The sequence below is a fragment of the Pogoniulus pusillus genome, chromosome 9, assembly GCF_015220805.1.
Source record: "Pogoniulus pusillus isolate bPogPus1 chromosome 9, bPogPus1.pri, whole genome shotgun sequence".
In the NCBI taxonomy this organism is placed as follows: Eukaryota; Metazoa; Chordata; class Aves; order Piciformes; family Lybiidae; genus Pogoniulus; species Pogoniulus pusillus.
Window position 1 is genome coordinate 23,278,208 of NC_087272.1, and position 24,299 is coordinate 23,302,506.

A 24,299-nucleotide genomic window follows, 5' to 3' on the forward strand; every position below is an offset into this window, starting at 1 on the left:
TGGAGACTTTTAGTATGTGCTGGGTACTTTGGTTTGGTTTTGATGACATTTCTTGAGGGAGAGCACATTAGTCTATGGTGCAAACAGAAGGAAGGATTTTCATGTGATGGTCTGCAGAGTACACAAGACTTTGTTGTAGAGGTTCACAAGTTTGGAATACTGGCTTCTATTGCTTTCCCCAGTATCATTCATTAGATGTCTGTGCTTGCAGCAAAATCCATACTGAAATGACTCCTGAAAGAAACAAACTTGACCAAAGAATTCCTTTACATGTAAATCCTTCTATTTCACATGTCCCAGCAGTGAATCCAAAATTTTGTCATAGTGTCATTATGAGATATTCTGATTTTATTACCTATCATGGCTATGTAATAAGACTTGATTACAGAGGGATTTCCAGAATACAGTCACACTTTCACTTTTGGGGCTAGTTCTGACCCGGTGCACCATGAAGCTGCTTATCCCACTATTGAAGAATTTGTTTGGAAAAATTACTGTGAAGGACAGTATCAAAGCCTTCCTGAAATCCAGTCACTAGACATGTGACCTTACCATAGAGGAGTATCAAATTAGTTAAACAGGATGTTCCTTTGTGATCCTATGTTGACTGTGCCTGTACCTGTTGATTTCATTATCCTTTAAATGCCTTTCAGTAGTACCCTATATTATCTTCATAGTTTTCCCAGGAACTGCAGGTTAGAATAACAGATCTGTCGTTTCCTGGGTCTGTCAGAGGTCTCTTAGGAAAGATATATCTTACAGTTTTGCTTTGCTTTGCTTTTGTTTTTTTTCTCTTGAAAGGCCTAACATAATTTTATTATACATGCAGGCATACAGGCAACTTGTCTCTCACTGATATGTAAGATAAGGAGCATGTGAGATTTTCAGAGACTATGGTAGATGGAATAGTTTCTTACTCTGGTGAACTGTCTTTGGTATGTTTTGTACCTTATCCTAAACGTGAAAGTTCTTGGCTTCAACCTCCCCAGTTAAAACTTCTATAAACATATTGCAAATAAGTATGCTGATGAATTTGCTTAAAAGTAGAGAGAAAATGATAATTCAGTAGGTGATTTGAATGACATAGGTATTTTTAATCCTGTTTCAGTACTGTTCGGATATGGGATTATACACAGGATGCTTGTATAAACATTCTTAGTGGACATACAGCTCCAGTGCGGGGACTGATGTGGAATCCTGAAATTCCTTACCTTCTAATATCTGGCAGTTGGGACTACACAATTCGAGCCTGGGACACAAGAGATGGAACATGTTTGGACACAGTTTATGATCATGGTGCAGATGTATATGGTAATTAATTTTTTCTAATGCATTTTGAAATATTTTTAAATGTATAAAATAGCTTAATCAGATTAGATAAACTTAATCATTTGACTACAATTTAAAATGCCTTCTCTCTTAGGACTAACATGTCATCCTAGTCGTCCATTTACTATGGCATCTTGTTCTCGTGACTCCACTGTGAGACTCTGGTCATTGGCACCTCTTGTAAACCCTCTACAAATAAGTATCTTAGCTGACAGATGTTGGGATGAGATTATTGGTAATACAGGTAAGTAAGTTGTATATACAGTTGTCTCAGTTTTCTGCATGTTACTATATTTCTTCTTTCCTCATTTCTCATGTATATATCTTTGTGCATGTCAGATCGTGCTATAGAATCTGGTGCTCCTCCTTTGCTGTGTGGTAAAGTTTCGAAGGACATTAAACAAGAAGTGGAAAAACTGACAGGAAATCCTCGAGGGAAAAAACTCTGCTGGTTTTCAGAATGTTTTTCAGTAAGTATTCTGCAAACTTAAGGATGTTGTCAGTGAGCATGACTTTCTTTTCTTAAGGTAATCTCCAAAACTGAAATTTCTTCTCTACATTTTCTTTTGTCCATCTTTCTTAAAGGAAGCTCAGAAAATAGTCAGAAATCAATTCTGTCCCTTGGCGGTTCTGTATGCAGCAATGTCCATGACTGAATCGTTTGTCACTTATGAACATCAGTTTTTCACAAAGTGAAATTGATGGGATAATAGGGATAATATAATTTTCCATATGAAAAGTTTGCTTTGACAATAATTTTCTATTGAAGAAAATGCAGAAATGTGCCTTGTGAAACTAAATTGGTGTTTTTAATTCTAATCCATCAAAGGGATACCTCATTACAGATGAGATTTGAATCACTGAAGTGCATGCGCCAAAACTGCTGTATTATCTGCTAGGAGCTGTAGAGCAGGGTGGCCCATGCCTCAGTATCCATTGTTACCTTTGCTTCATTGCACATACTATTTCTTTTAAATCACTGCAGACTATCTGTGCAGTTGACTTAATAACTCAACTGTGAGTCCCTTTGAGTGCTTACATACACAGGAGCTGAACCTCAGGTAGAACAAGGACAAAAAATACCTGGAAGTCAAGCACTGCTGTAATATAAGTCAGTACAGCAGTCTATAAAGACTTGGTTCACCCAAAGCATCAGGTTTGATTTCTAAGTCAAAGTGTATAGTTTGTAAAATACTAAAATAATCTTCCTGGCAAATATTTTCCAATGTTTTATAAGTTCAAGTTTCTCTCTCAAATATTCCTGTGACACATCTCTTTTCTTTTGTAACAAATTTAGCCTCCAGGAGGCAGCAAAAATTTATGGGATTTGGTTGCTGTAATAAATGGACAGGATGACAGTTTGCTTCCACAAAATTACTCCAAAGGAATTATGCATATGAAACATCTCATTAGATTTAGAATGGTAAGTGAAGCATGAACAGTATGTGAAAGTGGTTGCTAATCCATGTAATATTTCAGTCTTTAAAAATAACATTCAGTGCTGTACAAAAGTGCCATGATTTATTTCATCTCTGGAGATAGTTGTGCAATGTCAGTTTTCTGTGCATGATTACTCTGCTAGAACAATAGCGTCTAGTTAAATCTAACTGCATGCATACTCTTAAAATGCTGTGTTAGAAGTATTAGCTAAGAAAGCAGTTTTCAAAATAGAGAAAAGAAATTGCAAAGCAAGCATCACTACAGCTTGAGTGAGGAAGTGAGTTTATCTTCCCCATTATATATTCTGTACTTCTGTATTCAGTAAAGTCAGTCATATTTGGTTGTATAAACAAGAAGTTTGTAGTTATGTTCTGATGCATGTACAGAGGAATTCATGTCTGAAAATGGAGGAGGGTCAGCAGAAATATGTTTTATATTTGTCTGAAGAAAGAATGGAAAAATAAGAAACTGCCAGTAATACAGATAATGCAGCTTTGTGTTCACATGTGAATATGTAATTCAAATGCCAGGCCATAAATTTATTCTTTTCTCCATAAATAAATACGCAACTAGATATACAGTTTCCTCATACAAGAACATGAGGGACTGTGGTTCTGTTGGGCACTTAGAGATACTAAAAAAATCCATACTCTAATGACTAGGTTTGAAATAAAGGAGTATTTATATCTATTGGAATATCCATATCTATTGTATGGATCTGGAAATGCTTTTATTGGTCATAAAGTTTCTGTAGTATGACAGATTATGACACAGGTTAAGCCTCTTGTCTTTATTCTTTCTTTATGTGGGCATCATTATAGCAGCACTAAGTACAATTTCCAGCTCTATGGTTTATGTTCACAGATACTCATTTTAATTTTAAAAAGATCAGGATTTTTACAGTGGGCATCTGGGTGAATTACTACATATGAGAAAATGGATAAGAATTAAATATATATATATATAAAAGAGATTAAAGGAAGATAATCAAGGAAGATGTATGTGGTGCAATAAAACATGTAGTTCCTTTAACAATTCCACATTAATCTCATTGTAAACTCTTCTAATTAGTTCATTATACTCTCACAGTAATCTCTTCCAATTATCCTCCAAAGATTTTTTTCTTAAATTATAGCCTTTATATTCCATTGTAATGTTTGACACTACTTATTTCTTAAGAAAATTTGTTTTCATCACAGAAGATTGTACTTACTTAAAAAAAAATCGTTCTTTTTCTGTTGCTTTCCTTCTAGTCAAAGGCACAAGAACTGACAACAGTAAAAATGTCCAAGTTTGGAGGTGGTATTGGAGCACCGAGCAAAGAGGAAAGGCTCAAAGAAGCTGCAGAAATACATTTAAGATTAGGACAAATTCAGCGATATTGTGAACTAATGGTAGAACTTGGAGAGGTATAATACCAGAATGTTATTGATGAGCAATGAAATAGGAAGGCTTTTGAAAACCAGCTACCCTAGCAAAGATGGGGCAGTAACCAAATGGGTCACAAGTCCAGAAAAGAGTAATCTTGTTAAAATTATTTTTAGCATATGTAGTCCCATGCATAGATCATTCCTTATTTTACATTCCAACAAATTTATGTTTAATGGAAGAAAAATGAAGCTAGCTAGAAAATAGAGCTGTTTCACAAAATAAAATAATCAGGTTAAATGTATTGCTGCTTTCTTCTAGTGGGACAAAGCTCTCTCAGTAGCACCTGGTGTATCAATGAAATACTGGAGGAAGTTAATGCAAAGGTAAAATAATAAAAATATGATGCTGAATTGTAGCTTCTGTCCTTAAAAAGACATAGACAATTAGGAAGGATGAACATTAGTATCAATTGTACTTGGCTTTTGTTACAGTGGCCTGGAGATGTTACTTTTTGTTCACTAAGCTTTGGAGTGGAACTATGGAGGATTTCAATAATGACTTTGTGTACAGGAATTGAAGGGTTGATCATAAAGTGCAAGTTTACTGCAAGCTCATCAATGCAGTATCCAGAGTCTTCTGAGGCCTGGAAAGGCAGATGAATTTCATCAAACTTTGTGTGGTTTCATTTAGCACCTATGCTATACAGATAAGTTTAATGATCTAGTTAAATATGTAAACCTTTCTTGTTTATTTATCAATTTGTTTAATTAGGAGAGCTGATCAATTAATTGAGGAAGAAAATGATGATGTCATCCCATACTGTATAGCTATTGGAGATGTGAAAAAGCTAGTTTCTTTCTTTACTTCAAGAGGACAGCTTAAAGATGCTCTTCTTATTGCACAGGTATTATATATAATAGTGTGGGGGATGTTTTAGCTATTTGTTTCTACTTTGAGGATGACAAGCATATTTGTCCTTTAGAAATGCCATCCTATATGTAATTTTCTAATAGTAGCTGAATAGAACACAGAGTAGAACTTTGAGGTGTGTGGAAATTTAACAAATTGTAATGTTTGAACCCTAAAGCACCTTAAATCTTTAGAAAGATCTTCATTTTTCTTGTAGAAGACACATTGTAGGGGTCATTCTTATTGACTTTGTCTGAAAGGTTTAATTAGGTAACATTAAGCAATAAAATAGTAGGATTTCTTTCCCTTTTAAAACATTAAAACTCCTAGGCTGTTAATGTTGTTTCTCCAGATATACTTAAAGCACATGAAAGAATTTCCTTTTAACCCACACTGATCTCTCATTTAATGTTAGAAATGAAAAAAGTTCAGCTTATGCCACTTGTCTGGGTTTGGTGGTATACCTACTGAGAAGTATCTATGGAGTTTATCCTTGCTCCTTGGGATGTAAAAATTAAGGCTGTGGCCCTCCCTGTCCATTTTAAGTATATTCAAATACCAGGAAAAAACGGTACAAATGCATAAGAAGGAAGAGATCTCTTGCTTCTGTTGAATTTCTTGTATGGTTGGATAAAACTAGGGGTATGAATAAGTTCATTGGTTTTGAACATTTCCTTTCTTATATCAGGGCTTTAGAAGAATTTTCATAGATTCTTATTTTTTTTGTTGTTGAAAAATAGTATTTTGTATCCAGTTTGGTTCATTAATCATTTTTTTATTCACTTCTAGGCAGCTTGTGAGGGAAATATACAGATGTCATCACTCTCCACAACAAGTGGATCTTCAAATTCTGGTGGAAACAATACAGATTGTTATAACGAGTATGTTATTCTAGCTTATATCTGAATCCTTACTTCAGTGGAGAGTGCAAATTCTTAAAGGGGAATAAACCTTAGTGGCTTAATTTGACATCAGCAGTGTGGAATTTAACAACAAAATATTACATCTTCTATTACTTAGTTGATAGACATACTAAGTGATGCTGTACTGACTAGTTCTCCTATATATTACAAATAGTCCTCTCATTTACTTGACATTTAAGGTACATTCGTATGAATATATTTGAATATATAGCATATTAACTTAGAACTTGTGGTGACCATAGTAATATTTAGCATTATCTGTGAGATTCTGTTTATGCGTCATTTCTTCCTGAAGCTTCACTTATCATCAGTGAACTTTCTGACCATGTACACTAATAGCCATATTTTCATTGTACGTGTCCATAAAAAACCTTGTTTAGAACAGTGCTTAAAAACGTAACTCACATTATTAAATTGTTTGTGTGGTAACAAAAGCAGTTTGGAGGCTGTGTAGTTACTTCATTTACACATGCAGTTTTGAGCAATTAGAGATGTGTATGCAGAGTTCACAGGTACAGAGCAAATACCCAAATATTTGATTTTTCTTCTGTCAATCTCGAGAGCCATTTCCATAGTGATGTAGATTCTGAGAACCTAATTCACCTGAGTATGCATCAACCTAAGCAGTGAATTGCATTTTGAAAGTCAGTGGTGTTATTACCCTAAGAAACAAATGTGGTGACTTGTACACAAGTGAAGAGTCAAAGAACTCCAAATTATACATGACCTTGCAGAATGACTGTGCTGAATTCATTGTTCTGTTCTTGCAGACTCCTACATGAGGTCAGCAAAGATCTAGCAGAATGGTATTTCCAGGATGGCCATGCAGTGCTTGCAGCATGTTGCCATCTGGCTGTTGAAAATATAGAGGTAATTTTTTTTTTTTTTTTTAACTCTAAATATGGAAAGGCAAACATTTACTTCCTTTTCACATCTCCACAACTTAAGTGGTTTTTAAAATCTGTGTATCACATGCCAAAATGTATTGCTGTATTTTAATATTTCCCTGTATTTATTTATATAGTTTGATCCTTACAGTATTAAAGTTAGTAGCAAAACTCCTGATTCTATTGAATTCAATATTTCTTTCCCGCACAGAAACTATTGTGTTATTATTAAATAATAGTTTAATATTAATAGTTTAAGGTGTCTATAAGTATCTTTATATATTCCTGTAAATATTACTGTTCATGATGACTCAAGACACCCATTCAGAACTGGAAGTCTGTTGTGCTACCAGAGATCTAATCTCTACTTTGAGGAATTTTTGCAGTTTAAGTAAATATGGTAAAAAACCTTCAGTACAGGAATAGGGCTGACATGTGGGAAACATTTTACTAGACTTTTTTGTTTGTAGTTTTACAAACTGTTTCTTTTTCTTACTCTCCCTGGATTATATTGTTGCTGACTGAACATATTCTTCCTCCTTTATCCCCCCACAAATGAGTAAAATTCTGCTAGAGAGAAAGCAATAATGAGTTAATGTCTGTATTTCAAAACAGACGTATTTCAAGCTGTTCTGTGGGCTCTTACTATTCAATATGCTGCTGTACCTGTTGCCCACAGAAGGTAAGAAGAGGAGAGTAATTCCTGGTTTGGGGTTATTTTTGAGTCTCCTTTTATCAGGAGGGAGGGGAAATGTATACTGTAAAAGCTAGTTTCCTTACTAAAGAGGGAAAGGAATCACTATGCTTTTTAGCTATGATATTTGTGTAATATCTTTGGTTGAACAAAGGAAGATTCTGCTAAAGGAAATCTATTTGGCTGTTTAAAAAATGATTAACATGTGGTGCACAATTATATATTTAGTTCTTTGAGAAACCCAAATTACATATAAAGCTAAATTAATAGATAATTTGTCCTGTAAAAAGCAGTCTGATAAATGAATGTCATATGCTCAACATGGTGAATCCCCAGAAATGCTTGTGTCCCTTAATGATATAATTTTTTCATTGAGCAAGCTTGCGATGGCAAACCTGATTCGTGGAAATGAACTGGAGTTGGCAATCAGTGTGGGTACTGTCTTAGGAGAAAGTGCAGCACAAGCAACACATTATGCCCTAGAATTGCTAGCAAGAAAGTGTATGACAGTAACAACATGGTAAGAATTTAATCCAAAGAATTAAATTTTAAATGGTGTACATCTGGATTTGTCAGTGGGTTTCCTGTGCTGTCCTGAGCCCTGATTACAGTTACACACTGTAATCTCAGATTCTGATTTGCAGCCATTACAGCATATTTTTTTATTCTGTAGAAAATGATCATAGATTCCTGAATCTCTTCATACTCTGTAGTAAAGAGATACTAATACAGCATAAATACCTTTTGGTCCACTGCATGTATAAGATCATGTAGGGAAAATCTGATAGTCAAGGGACTCTGATATTTGAAGGGGTCCCTTTTTTTGTTTTTACTGGTTGTTATGCATAAGGATGTCCATCAATTGGAAACATTTCATTGTAGAGACACACTCAATTGTAGACACCTCAAGGAAAACTGGAAGGACCTTGATAGTTTAACAATGAAATTAATAGTCTTAGGGTTTTGGTTGTTTGCTTTTTGTTGTTTGTGGTTTTATTAAGTGTGCTAAAATACAAAAGTCAAAACTAAACATTCATGTTCTTCCCCATCTTCTCAGATCTACAGCCTTGGCAAAATGTATGCATTTAAGAACATCATTTTCATTTTATTTGTGAATAGCACTCAAATACTGTTCAAAACAAACATTTACTATTGAGAAGACTGGTGGTATTTTACTTGAGGTACTCAATTGCACATATGCAGACTCAGCCACCAGATTTTATTTATACTGACAGTGCTTTCAGTTTGATGCTTAAAAAAATATTCCAGGTAACGCAATTCGTAGGCCATTTCATGAGGGCTTCTTTGGATTTTTTAAAATAAAACATTTGATTTCACTTTGTTGACTCAGCCATTTCTAACTGCTTTTAAAAAAATGTTTAAACTGCCTATGAAGATTGAGTAACTGATCTTGAAAATAGAAGAAGAACTTGTGAAATATCCTACATTCTGAAAGAGCCTTTCTGTAACTTGGAAAAGTGACTATTGCATGGTAATAGTATGATAGATTTTCCAGTGAGCTTTTGTTATTAGTTTCTTTAGGTTGTCAAAAGCTATTATTTTGTTACTGAAATTGGTGAAGCTGACCCTTAGATTTGCTGTTGTAGTTTAATAACTTTCTATTAGAGTTTTCCTCTTTAAAGTAAGAACACAAACCAAAGTTTTGTTCATTACTGTTTCAATGTCTTCCTTATAGCCTTCCATCACTTGGATACAGGTATTTTGCTTGCTTATAGAAAGAGATTTGGAAAGCATGTGACTTTACTAATGTGAAAAATAAGCTTAAACTAAGTGTTCTACTTCTTAAATTATGATCAATATCTTAAAATGGGAGAGAAAGCAAATTTTGAACAGTAGCTTACTCAAAATGTTTTTAAGCCAAGGACCACATTCTGAAAATCCATGGGAACTCAGGTTTTTTTGCCTTATACAAGGGCAAGTCAGTCTGTGGGTCACAGGAGAAATGGTTTCTGCATGGATCAAGAGTCACAGAAAAACCACAATAACCATTTATTCAAAGCTTAATTGAATAATTGTTTCAACACAATTTCTTAATATTTATATGTCTTAGCTGCCTGTTGTGTTAAGGAAGGGGTAGCAAATGGTAAAAAGTTAGGAATATTTCAGAATCATCAGTTTCTCTAAAACATCATTTTCCTTTCAGAAGGATGACAATAGGTATCACATTCTTTTCTTGTAGGGTTTCTGTTTTGTAAGGCCCCAGAAACACTAGCCGTTCTGGAGCAATAAGAGTTGCTTTATGCTGATGTCACAGAACTCAAGAAGACTGGAATGGTTTCATGACATAGAGCCACATCTTTCAGATTGGATAGGTCCTACTCTCCGTTCTTCACGTGTCTTCCCCCCTGACTTTGAAGTCATTCTGATGCTTTAAGTTTTCACAGCTGTTTAATTAAACAAACTAAAGCAATAGAAAATTAGCACATAACTTCCCCCAAAAGATTAGGTGTGCTAGTTTGAGTCTAGCTAGGTGCTCTTAAAGTGTGTGGGGGGGCAGGGTACACCCAACCCACCACATTAGGTAATATATTAAGCCTCATTTATTGTACCTAAATAGTCACAGAGACTGAAGCTGCTTCTGGTATTCTCTGGATATGACTTTTTTTCTGTAAACTCTTCTTTATAAAAATTATGTAAAAGACATAATAGTTTCCTCCCATTACAAACCATCAAGAGTAACTATGTCTCATCTTTTGTTTGTGCAGGGATTTAGCAGCTGATCTTCTTATGATGATTCCTGATAATAAACTGCAGTTAGTAAAACTGTGTGCTTTTTATCCTGGATGCTTAGCAGAAATAAATGACCTGCATGAAAAGGTACAATGAGAAAGAATTTACCCAAATGATAACAAGAGGTTATGTACTGTCTACTGATTTCCAGAAAACCTGAGGCCAAATAAATCTGTCAGATGAATTTGTCACTAACGATCTTATATGTTACATATCCTTTTTTGCTCTTTTACTCTTCATTGACTTTATTTTCACTACTGCACAAGAATAACTCTGTAGTATTCCCTTGGCATGGGTTACTTCCTGAAGTAGCTTATCTACAGAATTGCCTGTCAGTATGATTTACAACCTCCTCATCATGGAAGTGCAGCCTAATCGTATCTTCACAGATCAGCTCTCTGTACGATCCTGAATTTTGGTTTACATTTTGTGTGTGTAATCTCCTTATATCTCTCCTTTACCTTTCATTAGCTGAAGGGTCTCCTTCACTAACTTGTTAACATTCAACTCAGACTGCACATCTGTTAAGCAGTAGTAAAAGTTCACAACAACATTGACAATGGAAACTGATACTGCTTAAATCAGAAGTTCTGGAACCTTCTTCTTAGGTGTTGTTCTGTGGTCTAGATGGCTTTCTTAATGTGCATTATATGCAAGTATGTCCTTTCAAACAATGACTCCTCTTTCTGAGAGAGCTTATAGTGATAGACTAGAACTAGTGGTGGAACAAGAGGGAATGGCCTCAAGTTGCACCCTGGAGGTTTAGAGTGGACATCAGGAAACATTTTTTCATTGAAAGTGTTGTCAGGCATTGGAACAAGCTGTCCGTGGAGATGGTTGAGTCAGCATCCCTGGATGTGTTTAAAACCTGTGTAGATGCGGTACCTGGCAGTATGGCTTAGTGGTGGACTTGGCAGATTAAGGTTAATAGTTGGAGTCTGTGGTCTTTTAGGTCTTCCAACCTAAAATGATTCTATTTGTATGACTCTATGTGCAAACTGCATTATTTCTGTGCATCTTAGAAGAGGTAACGTTACAGTCATCCTGTGGCATAATCTTTGTTTTCCAGTGTAATCTTCCTAATGTAGAGGAATGCATGCGATTGGCTGAGACAACTCAGGCAGATGGGGATATATTTGAAACTGTGAAGTACTATCTGTTGAGCACAGAACCTGAAAGGGCTCTTCCGATTGGCATTCAGTATGTGAAAGGTAAACACTTGAATGAACCTTTTAAAGCTTAAATTATTTCTGTAGCTTGCCTCTTGAATTAATTTCCTTTCTGTTTTTCAACAGAACAACTTTGTGGCTCAGACTGGACTTTAGATTCAGTGTGTCCTTACCTTGATCTTCTAAGTTACATACGCACCGAGAGACTTGTGTTGCATAAATGTAGCGAGTGAGTACATTTTCCTTGCTTATAGAAGTGGAATTTTAGTGAAGGAAACTTTTGGAATTAAATAATAGGTGCACACTCTGTTGTTTTTTTCACCAGAAAAGGAGTACAAAAAAAATCCCAGTAAGCAGGCTAACTTCCAGTGTGGAAAATAGAATGTGGAATTTTCCTAACTTTTCAAGGTTTAGCAATAACCAAAAAAAAAGAAAGAAAAAAAATTACTGCTTCTTTCTTTATGGGACATTTACAATGGATGAATCAATTTTAATCCTATTTCAAGAGCCTTACTGTGGTCAGCTCTGGTTTCAGTTTCCTGAAGTAAAAGAGCAGTGGTGCCACTCATAATATGGGGGTTTATATTAAAGTATTAAGGAAATTTGAGATGAGAGTGACAGCTCTCAGAATTAACTCTAAAATAGTTGAGTAGCTGTGGTTCACCTTTATGATGGCTGAAGCTAGGCCTAGATGCCTGTACATGTGAAGAACTAAAAAGAGTAAAAAGCTTAACTTTCATCTGTGGCCTGTGGGAAAGCCTGGTGAAATTCAAGTCTGTGTTAATATGTGGGTAAATTTTATTTACATTTAGAGTTTTATCAGCTTAAAGTGTCTTAGTGATGTTAGTGCTTGTAATTTTGCATTGTTGTGCTTCATAACTATGTGTTGTCCATCCTATTCAAAATGTAATAGTTGAGATCGATATAAAGCAGATGGACTGTTTAACAATTACATCACATGGAAAATAAGCATAACCAGTAAAAATTTATTCTCCACCAAACATAGATGGCTAAATTAGGTTTGAAATTATAATTTGAATATGAGTTTGTTAAATGTTTTTGCAAATGCTTGCAATTGTTCATGATTAATACTTGTCCCTTTATAGATTTCGGAATGAGCTGTTGATTTTGTGTGGTTACATTGGAGCTTTACTTGCTATCAGAAGACAGTACAACAGCATTGTACCTGCACTTTATGAGTATACAAGGTAGTATCATGCCTTTGGTAACACTGAGAAATCTCAGTCCCTATTATGTCATATGCCATACATTATCTGCACTTCCCACTCTAACCCTCCTCTCCCTGTCTGTCCCTACCACACACCTGGAAACAAAAGTGAACCTGAGTTCTCAGACCTGTTATAAGTGCGTGCCCATGCCTGCAAATAGAACCTTACTTGCTCACATTACACAGAAGTTTCTGAGGTTATGCAACAAGTTGTGAATCCAGGATTTCAGTCAAACTCTTAGTTCTGTAAGGAAAACAATTTTTAGAAGTAGATGAGTATTCAGCATTAACCCCATAAATGATTATATGTGGACAGTAACAGTTCTAATTTTATACCTGTGTATAGACAGAACTTCCTTAGGAGCAACAAGGATGCTTTGATTTTGGAGTTCATGATTGGGCATTCACTTCATTCCCAAGAAATCTGGCTTGACCTTCTGTTACTCAGAGAGATAATATTCCCAGACATTAATACACTTAACCAGGCACAGTTGATCTGACCTGGCCTGGTCCTGCCCACAGCCTAGGTCAATCCCAAACAGTCACCAGACTTGACCTGACCTGAGTACACCTGCACCAATAGACTTGAGAGATTTGGACCAGCTCAACTTATCACTGAATCATAAAATGGTTTGGGTTGGAAGGGACCTCCAGAGGTCATCTAGTCCAAACCCCTGCACTGAGCAGGGAAATCCTCCATTAGATGAGGTTGACCAGAGCCCTGTCGATCATGACCTTGAATATCTCTAAGGATTGGGCCTCAGCTACTTTCCTGGGTAACCTGTTCCAGTGTTCCACTACCCTCATGGTAAAAAACTTCCTCGTAATGTCCAACCTAAATCTACTTTTCTCTGACTTTAAACCATTGGCCTTTGTCCTATCACTACAGGTCTTTGTAAACAGTCTCTCTCCAGCCTTCTTGTATATTCCTTTCAGGTACTGGAAGAATGCTGTTAAGGTTTTCCTGGAGTCTTTTCTTCTCCAGGCTGAACAACCCCATCTCCCTCAAACTGTCCTCACAAGAGAGGTGTTCCAGCCCCCTGATGATTTTTGTGGCCCTCCTCTGGACCTGCTCCATCAGGTCCATGTCCTTGTGTTGAGGGCACCACGTCACCTCATTCACTTCACATGACTTAACTTGGCCTACTTGACATGACTGGATTGGGCTTGATTTTACCCAACCCCCTTGACATGATCCAATTTGGCACACTTTCCTTGACCAGACATGGCTTGACCCAACCCAATAGAAAGTGTAAACAGGCATAACTAGAATCAGACTTAAATGAAGAGCTTACTTTTATACCTAGTAATTTAATATTTCTCAAGTTTAATGTAGTGGTTGTTGTGAAGAATTGATTTATATCCATAAAGTTACTTTCATATCTTGTAAAAATTAGTTTTATATTACTACCACCCATCTTGTTTTTCTTTTAAGTACTTAATTGTTAGAATTAATGTAGACTTTAATTACATGCCTTCCTTTTCAGTCAGCTTTTAAAAAGACGGGAAGTATCCGTACCTTTGAAGATAGAACAGCTTTCTGAGGAACTAGATGCATGGAGAGCTTGTACTCAATTAAACAAGTAGGTGGAAAACCATGGAGGGTTATTTAACTGTTTAGTTGTAAAACTAGCATTTATTTCCTTTGTAAAACCTGAGTGTGAATGTGAAAGAAAAGAGTGCTTTGTGGCTCTGAATTTCTAACAGAAGTGAAGATGTATAGTTGAAAATCATGTGTCTTTTGTTCATAGGCCCACTGATGACTTGCCGTGCACTCCACCATCTGAGTCACAAAGAACAGTGTATTCAGTACTCATATCTCGAATACAAGAGGAGCCTCTGAAAGGAATGGTTGGGCCAGATTATGTCACTGGATCAAATCTTCCTAGTCATTCAGATGTTCACATCTCTTGTTTGACAGGGCTAAGGATACAGGTATGATTTGTGAGAGTTGATAGGTTCTTTCTTGGTGATAGCACTGAGTAGTTGTGAGGTTGCCATATATCTAAGGCCCCTCTCATCATTTGAGAGGAAAAATATTTACCTTGTTGCCACAGTTGCAGAATTTACAAAAGGACAAGGACTGGCTTATGCCATATAAGAATGACTATAAAAAGAATTATCCAGTCCAGTAATAGCCCAGATTTCTAATGCAAAACATTTTCAATTCCTTGAGAGAGGCAGATTTCCACTGCCAAATATTCTGCCTAAAGTGCGTGTAACATTGCCAGATGCTAACATCATTATATTGTTAGTACACATTTCCATACAGATAAATACTGTAAAACTTGTAATTCATGATTGATTAAAGCCAGCTAGTAGAAGACTAAATACTGAAATATATTTATTCATTACTCACATAAAACTTTATGATCAAAACATACCAGTCATTCTTTCACCTCTTTGGTATATATGTCCATTAAGGGAAAATTGACTGACTACAAACACTGCTGTTAGGGTGCTGTTTCCAGTCAGTGCCTCAGTGTGAATTTCCTCTCTTATATGAGGCCAAATGTGTTTTCTCTCTCTAGTGCAATATGTGAGCCCAAATAGTATCTGTGGTAGTTTTGCATTGGAAATTGGTTAGTTGCAGAATGTTAGTGGAATTTTTGAGGTAAACAATTCACAACTGTACACCATCAAATTTAGAAGTAACTTGCTGCCAACACTTACACATTAGATCAGTGTCCCTGGCTATGGTTGTCCTCTCAATATTGGCTAACAGCCATGTAAAGCTACCATTGTTAAAATCCATTTTACAAGAACAGCAAATGCAGTGTCACCAGCTTGTCTCTAGTGTCCTTATTTCTGCATTAGTGAACATGACAAGTCATTGCTTTAGGCGTAAGATAGAGCTGTATTTTACAGCAAAGCAAAAATTGCAAGCATATATACAAAATGCATTTCCATATGTTTACAACTACATACAATTTAGAAATAATACAGAAATCCAGTCTTCCCCCCAGACAAAGAAAAAGCTCAGAAGAGGCCAACACCACCCTCTCTTTCCCCAGATAGAAAACAACCAGCAAAGCTCACATGTTCTCTGGTCAGTCAAGGTTAGTGGAAGAGATTAGAGAAAAGCAAAGGAAAAGCGAACAGCTCCAGTGCCCAAGAGCCAAGAAGGCAAGAACTGTTTGTACACTGACTTTTTATACCTCATAGCAAACCAGTGAATAATGTAGACTTTATCATTGTTATTTTTTACAACCAATGATCTAATTTAGTTAGATTCTGCACTGAACTTTCAGGAAAGTACCAGTTTCTGTCAGTAGAATATTCCAATAAAGTCTTAAACTACCACAACAGGAAAGCACTCAAGATCAGCACAGATACAATGACAGATACAATTAAATTAGTACAGTTTATGAAGGGAAAAAACCTTTGATCCTTTAGTTTCTAGTTCAGGCTACATTTAATTCTGTAATTGCCAAACATACATAAAATGCTGCAGTTATTAAAAATCAAACTAGAAGTTTAAAGATTATGAAATAATTTGTCTCCAGATTTTGGAGCATAATAAAGTTCACTCAATTTATAGTGTGTAACTATTATTAAAGCTTTAAGGTGGTGAAGTACAGTTCTTGTACAATCATAGACAATAGCTATAAATGAGGTTTGAATGTTCTTCTCAGACAACACTGCTTTACAAAATACCTGTGTACTTCTTCTTTCCCTCCTCAAAACATTTTTTCTTTACAGGGTCCAGTGTTCTTCCTTGAAGATGGAAAATCTGCTGTTTCACTGAATGATGCTTTGATGTGGGCCAAAGTGAATCCTTTCTCACCACTAGGAACAGGAATACGACTTAATCCATTTTGATGAGGTGTTTCATTCTGTAAATGGTAGCGCATAAAATAACACTCTGGAGGTTAATATTGGTTAACTTTGATTGTCAAACAGCAGAAAGATGGCAGTTGATTCCTCCTGAAGGGCAATTATTTAGACTTTGAAAATTGCAAAATGAGAACAAGAAAAGGATTTCTGCCCAAATGTTTGTTGATAATCCAAAGAAAACGTTATTTGAGAATCCAAAGAAAATAAAAGTCTTAACTTCAGAGACAGCCATGTTCTTTTTTAAATAAGAATAGCATTGTCAAACAATGTAGATGTATTTGTCAGCTCTGTGTAGATGCCTTGCGAAGGAAACAACTATCTGAACATTATCAAAATATGGATAACAAACTGTGAAATCCATAAACACACTTTCAAATACTTAGTAACAGAAGGACTTTATTGATAACCACTGTAACCTGTTTTTAGAATGACTGGAATCCTGCAGCTGTTTCACGTGTTGTGTCCCCCTTTTTAATTGTAACAAAGTTTTACACACAGGATTCTATAGCAAAAGAAAAATTTTAAAAGTGCTTAGATCATTATTTTTTTGTCCATTAGTCATCATACTTAAAACCAGTACAAAGGCATTTATTAATGCTTTGGTTAGATAGGTAGATGATAAAATTCTGTTTTCTTCTAAGTTTATTTTTGGCAACTTTTTACTTTCACTGGAAGCTAAAATCTATTTATAAAATGTTTGAGGTTAAAAAAAAACCAACAACAACAAAGAGTTTGTAAGGAACAAACAGCAAATGTATTAAAATTATTTAAATGCATTGTGTACACTTTAAATACTTGTTTTATTTTTACACCTTTTTTTAGTTATAAAATACACATACAGTATGACAGACCAGAAGTAAATACATTTGCATATATTTTTATTTATTAAAGTTGTGCTCAAATGGAAAGAGAAGTATAGCAATAGAATACTAAGAATATTTACATCTGAAAGCTGTGTGTATTATGGAATTTAATCATAAGGCAAATCTTACTAAAAATTCCTATCAGAATTACTCATCTATAGAGAAGTAATTGATGGCACACAAGCAGAAGTCTTCTTTATCTATTGTTACATTTTTGCTGTTATTTAAAAATAAATTTTACAACCCAAATAGTTACATAAAATATAAAGAAATTCTAATTAACAATTGGCAGAACTGTTTCCAGAGAAATTGTTCTGAAACTGAAAGTAACACAACATCTCTTACCAGACTCTGTGGAACAAAATCCCCCATGTATGGGTAATATGCCTTCATTTAACAAGAGGTAACAATGCCACCATGCCAGAGAGGTGGAATGGAGATTAAATATTTTTTTAAATCCCATGGTTTGTGTTTTATTGGTTGGGTTTTTTGTTGTTTTTTTTTTAAAGTTAGAATTTCATTCTGCCAGTATTATTACTGGCAGAGTATTATTACTGTGTATTATTACAAGGTTTCTGGTGCAGGAATATATTGGAGGTTTAAGGTAAACAGGTATATAACCTGCACAAAAAAAGATGTGTACATACTTTGATGCTGGAAAAGAGTGTTTTCCTTTGTACATTTATTGTTTGGAACATGTTTTCCTTTGTTTAACCCTGTGGAGCTTGGGGAGTAAGAGCTGGATTTGAGAAATAAATTCGTAGTTTTTGAAAGAATTTTCCAGCAGTCAGTATCTAATGTGTTGCTTCTGTCAAATGAAGGACTACCTATCTTAGCACATAAATTGCACAATCTTGCATATAACAGTTTTTAATGTGAAGCTGAAGAGCAAAGGTAAGAACTGAACACACAGCCCTATGACTGATCATTGGGATCTGAAGGATCGACTCAGCTGACACTCTACTATATTTTCATTTTTTTTTCGTGTCCTAAGGGTTTTTATCAATATTTCACAGCTTTGTAAATTCCTTATTATATGTTGCATAACTGCATCGATTCATTGTGCATTAATTGTGCCTTAATAACCTTCAATAAATCTACTGTCTCTTCAAATTTGAGTAAGGGTCACACACCCTAAGGGACTCACAGCAATCAACTTTTTCATTGCTGTAACTCAAAAATGGAGTCAAAGGGTGCTTTTCATATTGGGAATCTATAAGTCATTGTGAATAAAATGAGGTTGAATTTTCTTTAAGGTGGTTGTACCCCATGTGGTAGTGAGGTGAAAATATTTTAATTGTCTACTGCCACAACTGTGTTTGCAATTGCCAAACTATAGATTCATCATTTAAGAATCTTTTTGTCTTCAGATTATTGTTTGAATCTTCTGTAAAAGTCATATTTCTACTTGAGTGATGACATTTACCAAGCTACACAGCTAGTGCTTTCAAATTACTGTCAAATCTCAGTTAACATCACTTTATCCCTACAAAATCAAATTTGTTGTTCTATTGAAAGAATCTGACCGACAGTATTGACGTGAGTTTCAGAGACTGCAGTCACATCTGAGACTTTGCTAGGTGGGTTCCACAACAATATTTTTTTTTAATCATGCTATGAACTCCTCACGTTTCAAAGACTGCCTTGAAAATAAAATGCAACCCTTTTTAAATCCATGTAGCTGAATTTTTTGATCACTTAACGTCATTTAAGTCTAGAATTAAAACAATGTAGGATTACTTTAATGCAATAAACTCCTATCTTTACACAGAAAACTGAACTATTCAGTCTAGATCCCTTTTTCAGAATAAGCATTAGGATTTTTTAAAACTCAAAGACAAGTTATAATATCTCTACCATAGGTATAAAGATCAAGCTAAGATAGGCTAAGGAATGCAGCAGCTTCAGTAATAAGGCGTAGCAGAGGGGAGTGTTTAACATGTGAATGGTATGAGGGCTATTTATTAAATGTAGCCTGTATTCAGCCACACAACACTACCCAAGGAAGGCTGAACGTAGCCACACAGCAGTTATGAAAAGCCAGGAAAAATTCAGAAGGTTGTATGCTTAACCCAATTCCTGTTACCACCCATAGAATTTTAATGGGACTGCTCAGACACGTTCGGGCAAGCAAGACGAAGGCAACTAAAGGAGGCCTGTTGGTCACTGCCTTCAGTTGTCATTTTGCCACATAGCACTGTAGCTGTGGTAAATCATGTGTGCTCCAAGCTAGGGTCCTGCTCTTCCACTTTCTAGGAAAATAACAAGAAGAAAAGCACTCATGTGGATCCTCTCCCAGTCTCATTCTCATGTACACATTAACTTTCCATCTATTTATGCTAACACAGGGCTCCACCATTATTTCTGGTAACTGGATGTTACTCTTTGATAGCTTTGAAGCTGTTGATCTGGCAGCTATGGGTAACTGTGCCTGATACAGTAGTTAGTAAAAGCTACCTCTCTGTCTTGATGTTTTTTTAATTCCAAAGGAAAGACGTGCTAGAATTGATGACATAATTTAAAAACCTCAGTAATAATAGTTATTTAGCTTTTACAGTTCTGCAGCATATAATTACTTTCACTTTGAAAGCAGGGAAATCAATAAATAAACATCTTAACTAGCCTGACCAAAGCTCTTGGCCAAGCTGAAGGGAATCAAGCAGCAGTCAGTAGTCGTGTCCATGAGGTGAACAGCTAGGTTATACTGTCACATCTTCCAGAAGAATCAGTTTTCACTTTAAAACACATTTTGTATTAGTGGTTGTGCTATTTCTTATCAAATCAGGATATGATAGATACTGAGTAACAGAGTAGCGACGATCAGCCACTAAACCTCCTCTGGCATTAGCCATTTATGAGCTAGCCTCACAACAGATGTCCCACATCAGAGCTTCCGGTGGTGGCTTCTACCTGGGCGAGGTTCAGCTTCTCTTTCACGCACACACACAAAAAAAGCAACAGGGAAAAAGCTTTAGGCATGGGCAGGTGTGAGGAAGATTCTTCTATTCATTTGTTACCCAAACTGAAATTCCTTGTTGCTCTTACAAGCCGTTTATTTCTCTCAAATCGGCTTTCAGTACTGATTTGCATAGACACAAAAATATGCCATATACTGCCAAAAGCGGCTGGCTGTTCTCGCTGGAACCACCTCGTTCTTGTGGAGCTCCAAATGACAGACTTACTTAAGACTGCGCCTCCCCAGTTGCATCCCTACGCAGCAGCGACTGCGGAGCTCGGCGGGCAACGAGCTCCGCTTCCCGCAGCCGTGGCTCTCAGCCTCGATGGCTGGTGGCCCGGCGAGATCTCCACCTCCAGACAACTTTGAGCATGCCCTTGGCGAGTCACCGGGATGCCCGTGCCGGCGGCAGTGCCTGGGGAAGAGGGAAGGGTCGAGGCTCTGCAGCCAGCGCAGCACAGCGAAGGTCAGCCCCGTCTGCAGAGAGGGATCCCCGCAGCAGCCATGCCCGGAGCGCGGGCAGGGCTGGTCGACTCCTCCTCGTGGCCGCGCCTCAGTTCGGCCGCTGGGGGGCGCCTGTGGGCGGTGAGCTGCAGGGGCCCGGGGAACCCCGTATTGTGAACCGTGCCTGAGGGAGCCGGGGCCGGGTCGTTCGCGCCGCTGCACCGCCGTACTACACTGCGCTGCCATACTACACTGCGCCCTTTTGTTCGGATAATGCATCGGGATGCGTTTTTACAGCTGCAGTAATTCATATAACATGAGATACTTCAATCAATAACGAATCATGTCACCATAGTATCACTAAGATTGGAAAAGACCTCTAAGATCATCGAGTTCAGCCATCAACTCAACACTACCATGACTGCTAACCATGTCCTGAAGTGCCACATGTATACATTTCTTTCAACACTTCCAGGGATGGGGCTGCCACCACTTCCCTGACCACCATATAAAGGAACTAAACCTCTTGTGGCTCAACTTGAGGTCATTTGCTGCTGTCCTATTGCTAGATACTTGGACAAGAGACCACCACCCCCTTTCTACAACCTCCTTTCAGGTAGTTGTAGAGAGCACTAAGGCCTCTTCTCAGCCTTCTCCAGACTAAACAATCCCAGCTCCCTCAACTGCTCCTCACATGTTCTTCCGACCCCTCACCAGCTTCATTGCCCTTTCCTGGACCCTTTCCATCATCTCAATGCTTCTCATACTGTGGCACCCCAAGCTGGACACAGTACTCAAGCTGCAGCCTCATGAGTCCCAAGTATAGGGGCCCAATCACTTCCTCACTCCTGCTGGCCACACCATTTTTGATACAGGCCAAAATGCTGTTGGTGTTCTTGGCCACCTGAACCACTGCTGGTTTATATTCAGCTTGTGGCCCACCAGCATCTCCAGATCTTTTTCTGCCAGGCAGTTAGTTTTCCAGCCACTCTGCCCCAAGCCTGTGGCTTTGTGTGGGGTTGTGACTGAAGTGTAGGACCCAGCATTCAGCCTTATTAAACCTCATACAATTGACCTCAGCCCATCAATTCAGTCTTTCCAGATCCCTCTGCAATCTTCCTACCCTCAAGCAGATAAACACTCCCTCCCAATTTAGTGCCACCTGTAGACTTACTGCAGGTGCACTCAATCATCCAGATAAGTGATAAAGATATTAAACAAGACTGGCCCCAAACTTGAGCTCGAGGGAACACTGCTTATAAGTCACCAACCACATTTAACTTCATCACCACTACTCTCTGAGCTCAGCCATCCAGATCCTTTATAATCGATTGAAGAGTCCACCTGTCAAAGCCATCAACCACCAGCTTCTCTAGCAGAATGCCTTCTAAACTTGTGTGTGCTGCAGTAGTCTTTAACAGTGTTCTAATAAGGTTCAATGATTGCATCAGATCATGGTTCTCAATATTTTCATACATTACTTAACATTTATTTCATAGTAAGAATTCAGAACCCCCATCAGAAACCCCTTTGTAATGGAACCCTACATAACGAGAACAAAACCATTTTAATTTCTGGCTAAATAGGAGATCATTCTTTGGAAAGTACTTTACCAAACACTAATGTCAGCTATTTCATTACTATGTGTTATTGGTATGTGGCATTAGCATGGGCTGATCTGCCAGAGACCTGCCCCAGCACATGTTGCTCTGGCAGGATTAACATCTATTCCCTATTTTGTTTGTTCCTGTTACATAGTAACAGCAGGAATGCCCCTCCAACATGGCACAGCTTGCCAAGTCACTCTATTTTCATACAGTTACCTGGAGCAAAACATTCTATTGAGAGTGGCATCTCGCATGAGAGTGAAGTCATAGTATTACTGTAAGCTAGTTCTGGAATACTAGGCTACTATTCCACAGAATTAAATAGAAAGTGGTACCAGATACACATAAACTCAACTGATCATTTGGTCCTTGTATTATGGCAGAGATCAGTGGGAAAGGTGGGAAAAGACATTGCCAATGCCACAAGAGCATGAACACACCTACTTGAGATGAGATGGCTTGGACACTGATGTGACTTCTAATTTTGTTTCAAACAGGTGTTTTGCAGAATAGCCATGCTTGCTGAACACTAATCTTATTGTAGAGAACATGGGAGAGCTTTTTCTATGACACTTTTCCTCTGTCAAACTTGAAAAGTGCTGTGCGCACCTGAAGGTGTGGGTCTAAATGATCTCATTCTACACAGGAAAGTTCAACAGTGCCATGGCTGGCTTGGCACTTCCTTGTTTCTTGAAGTAATACACAGTAATAGTATTATATATAAGATTACTAGTTCCTGGATCAAAACCAAAACCACCCAACTTGCTCCATTACAGAATATGTACTTTAGGGACTCCTGAGCCATTCCTCTTACTTGCATCTGGCTTGATTCAAGAAGAGGCCCTCGCTAGAGTTTTTGCAAGCAACAAAGGCAAACCAAGATGACTTTTAACACGGGAGTCAGAGAGTTGTCGTTTTATTAAGTGGATATAATTTAACAACTGAGTAGGCATTCTTCCTTGTGAAAGCTTCCCCTATAGTTACTTCCTCACTTATCATCTTTCCAGTAGCAACTTAAACACTGAAAATAGTCATTGAAAAGGAATGGGTGAATCACCAAGGGCAAGTGGCAAATTTTCATGTGTCTCATGGTTTGATTTGCAGGAACTGACTAATAGTGACTGAGAAAGTAATCTGTTCTCAAAGAATGACCAAACAAAAAGACTGTGAGAAGGAGCACTGTGTTTTAATGAAGTAGTCACATCACCTTTTTTTGACATGACTGGCAATCATCTCCATGGAAGAGCATGAGCAAGGCAGAAATCCTTTGGGATTTCTAATGTTTCCTGGAGGTGTCAGCTTTCCTTCTCTGGCTAGAGACCTGAACAAAATTCCAACCTAATCACAGAAATGTCTGCTAGAGCATTCTGGGATTGTGTAACGCAAATTTTGGAGCTAGGAAATTGTTTATAAAACTAGCCCAGAAGAGAAATTATGTCCATATGCAGGGAACATTAGTTTGGAGTTTTGCATCCACCTCCTGAAGTCAGGGTTGAAGACTTGGTATCAGAACTTATGCCTTCAGAAACCTCACAAATACTATACAAATATATGCCTTTTTCTGAGGCAAATATTACTGAATATGCCCACGAGTTGTGATGCAGCACTGTTAGGAAACAATAAAGAGCTCAGATAATTTTGGTTTAGAAGAGGAGATTAAAATTATTTCAACATTAAGGCTTTTGGGAAATATTCCTCTGAAATGTTCTAAATTATTAACTGTATTAATAAATAGAGCAACTACAACCTGTGCACGAAAAACTGAAAGAAGATATGATTATGATCACAGCAGCATAATTTCAATTCACAGCACTGACAGTGAGGAAAAACAAAGAGAGCTTCTCTCTGACATTTATAAATTGTCTATATAAAAAAAAAAAAAGAAGGACAA

General features: G+C 37.1%; 1 protein-coding gene across 5 annotated transcripts in view; it reads left to right on the top strand.

Moving 5' to 3' along the window:
- WDR17 (WD repeat domain 17) overlaps nucleotides 1–18,177 on the top strand; it is a 45,688-nt gene extending 27,511 nt beyond the window's left edge. For 4 of the 5 annotated variants that reach the window (XM_064148884.1, XM_064148881.1, XM_064148883.1 and 1 more), the window contains exons 13-30: nucleotides 1,109–1,311; nucleotides 1,424–1,573; nucleotides 1,669–1,799; nucleotides 2,627–2,752; nucleotides 4,023–4,178; nucleotides 4,459–4,523; nucleotides 4,912–5,044; nucleotides 5,839–5,930; nucleotides 6,743–6,842; nucleotides 7,934–8,073; nucleotides 9,250–9,270; nucleotides 10,280–10,391; nucleotides 11,374–11,515; nucleotides 11,600–11,702; nucleotides 12,580–12,681; nucleotides 14,189–14,284; nucleotides 14,453–14,636; nucleotides 16,404–18,177. In XM_064148884.1, coding sequence (XP_064004954.1) covers nucleotides 1,109–1,311; nucleotides 1,424–1,573; nucleotides 1,669–1,799; nucleotides 2,627–2,752; nucleotides 4,023–4,178; nucleotides 4,459–4,523; nucleotides 4,912–5,044; nucleotides 5,839–5,930; nucleotides 6,743–6,842; nucleotides 7,934–8,073; nucleotides 9,250–9,270; nucleotides 10,280–10,391; nucleotides 11,374–11,515; nucleotides 11,600–11,702; nucleotides 12,580–12,681; nucleotides 14,189–14,284; nucleotides 14,453–14,636; nucleotides 16,404–16,523 — 2,176 coding nt within the window. In that variant the 3' untranslated portion in view covers nucleotides 16,524–18,177. The remainder of the gene's footprint in view (nucleotides 1–1,108; nucleotides 1,312–1,423; nucleotides 1,574–1,668; nucleotides 1,800–2,626; nucleotides 2,753–4,022; nucleotides 4,179–4,458; nucleotides 4,524–4,911; nucleotides 5,045–5,838; nucleotides 5,931–6,742; nucleotides 6,843–7,933; nucleotides 8,074–9,249; nucleotides 9,271–10,279; nucleotides 10,392–11,373; nucleotides 11,516–11,599; nucleotides 11,703–12,579; nucleotides 12,682–14,188; nucleotides 14,285–14,452; nucleotides 14,637–16,403) is intronic. The other variant, XM_064148882.1, reaches the window with a different exon arrangement.
- The last annotated feature ends 6,122 nt before the right edge of the window (nucleotides 18,178–24,299 follow it).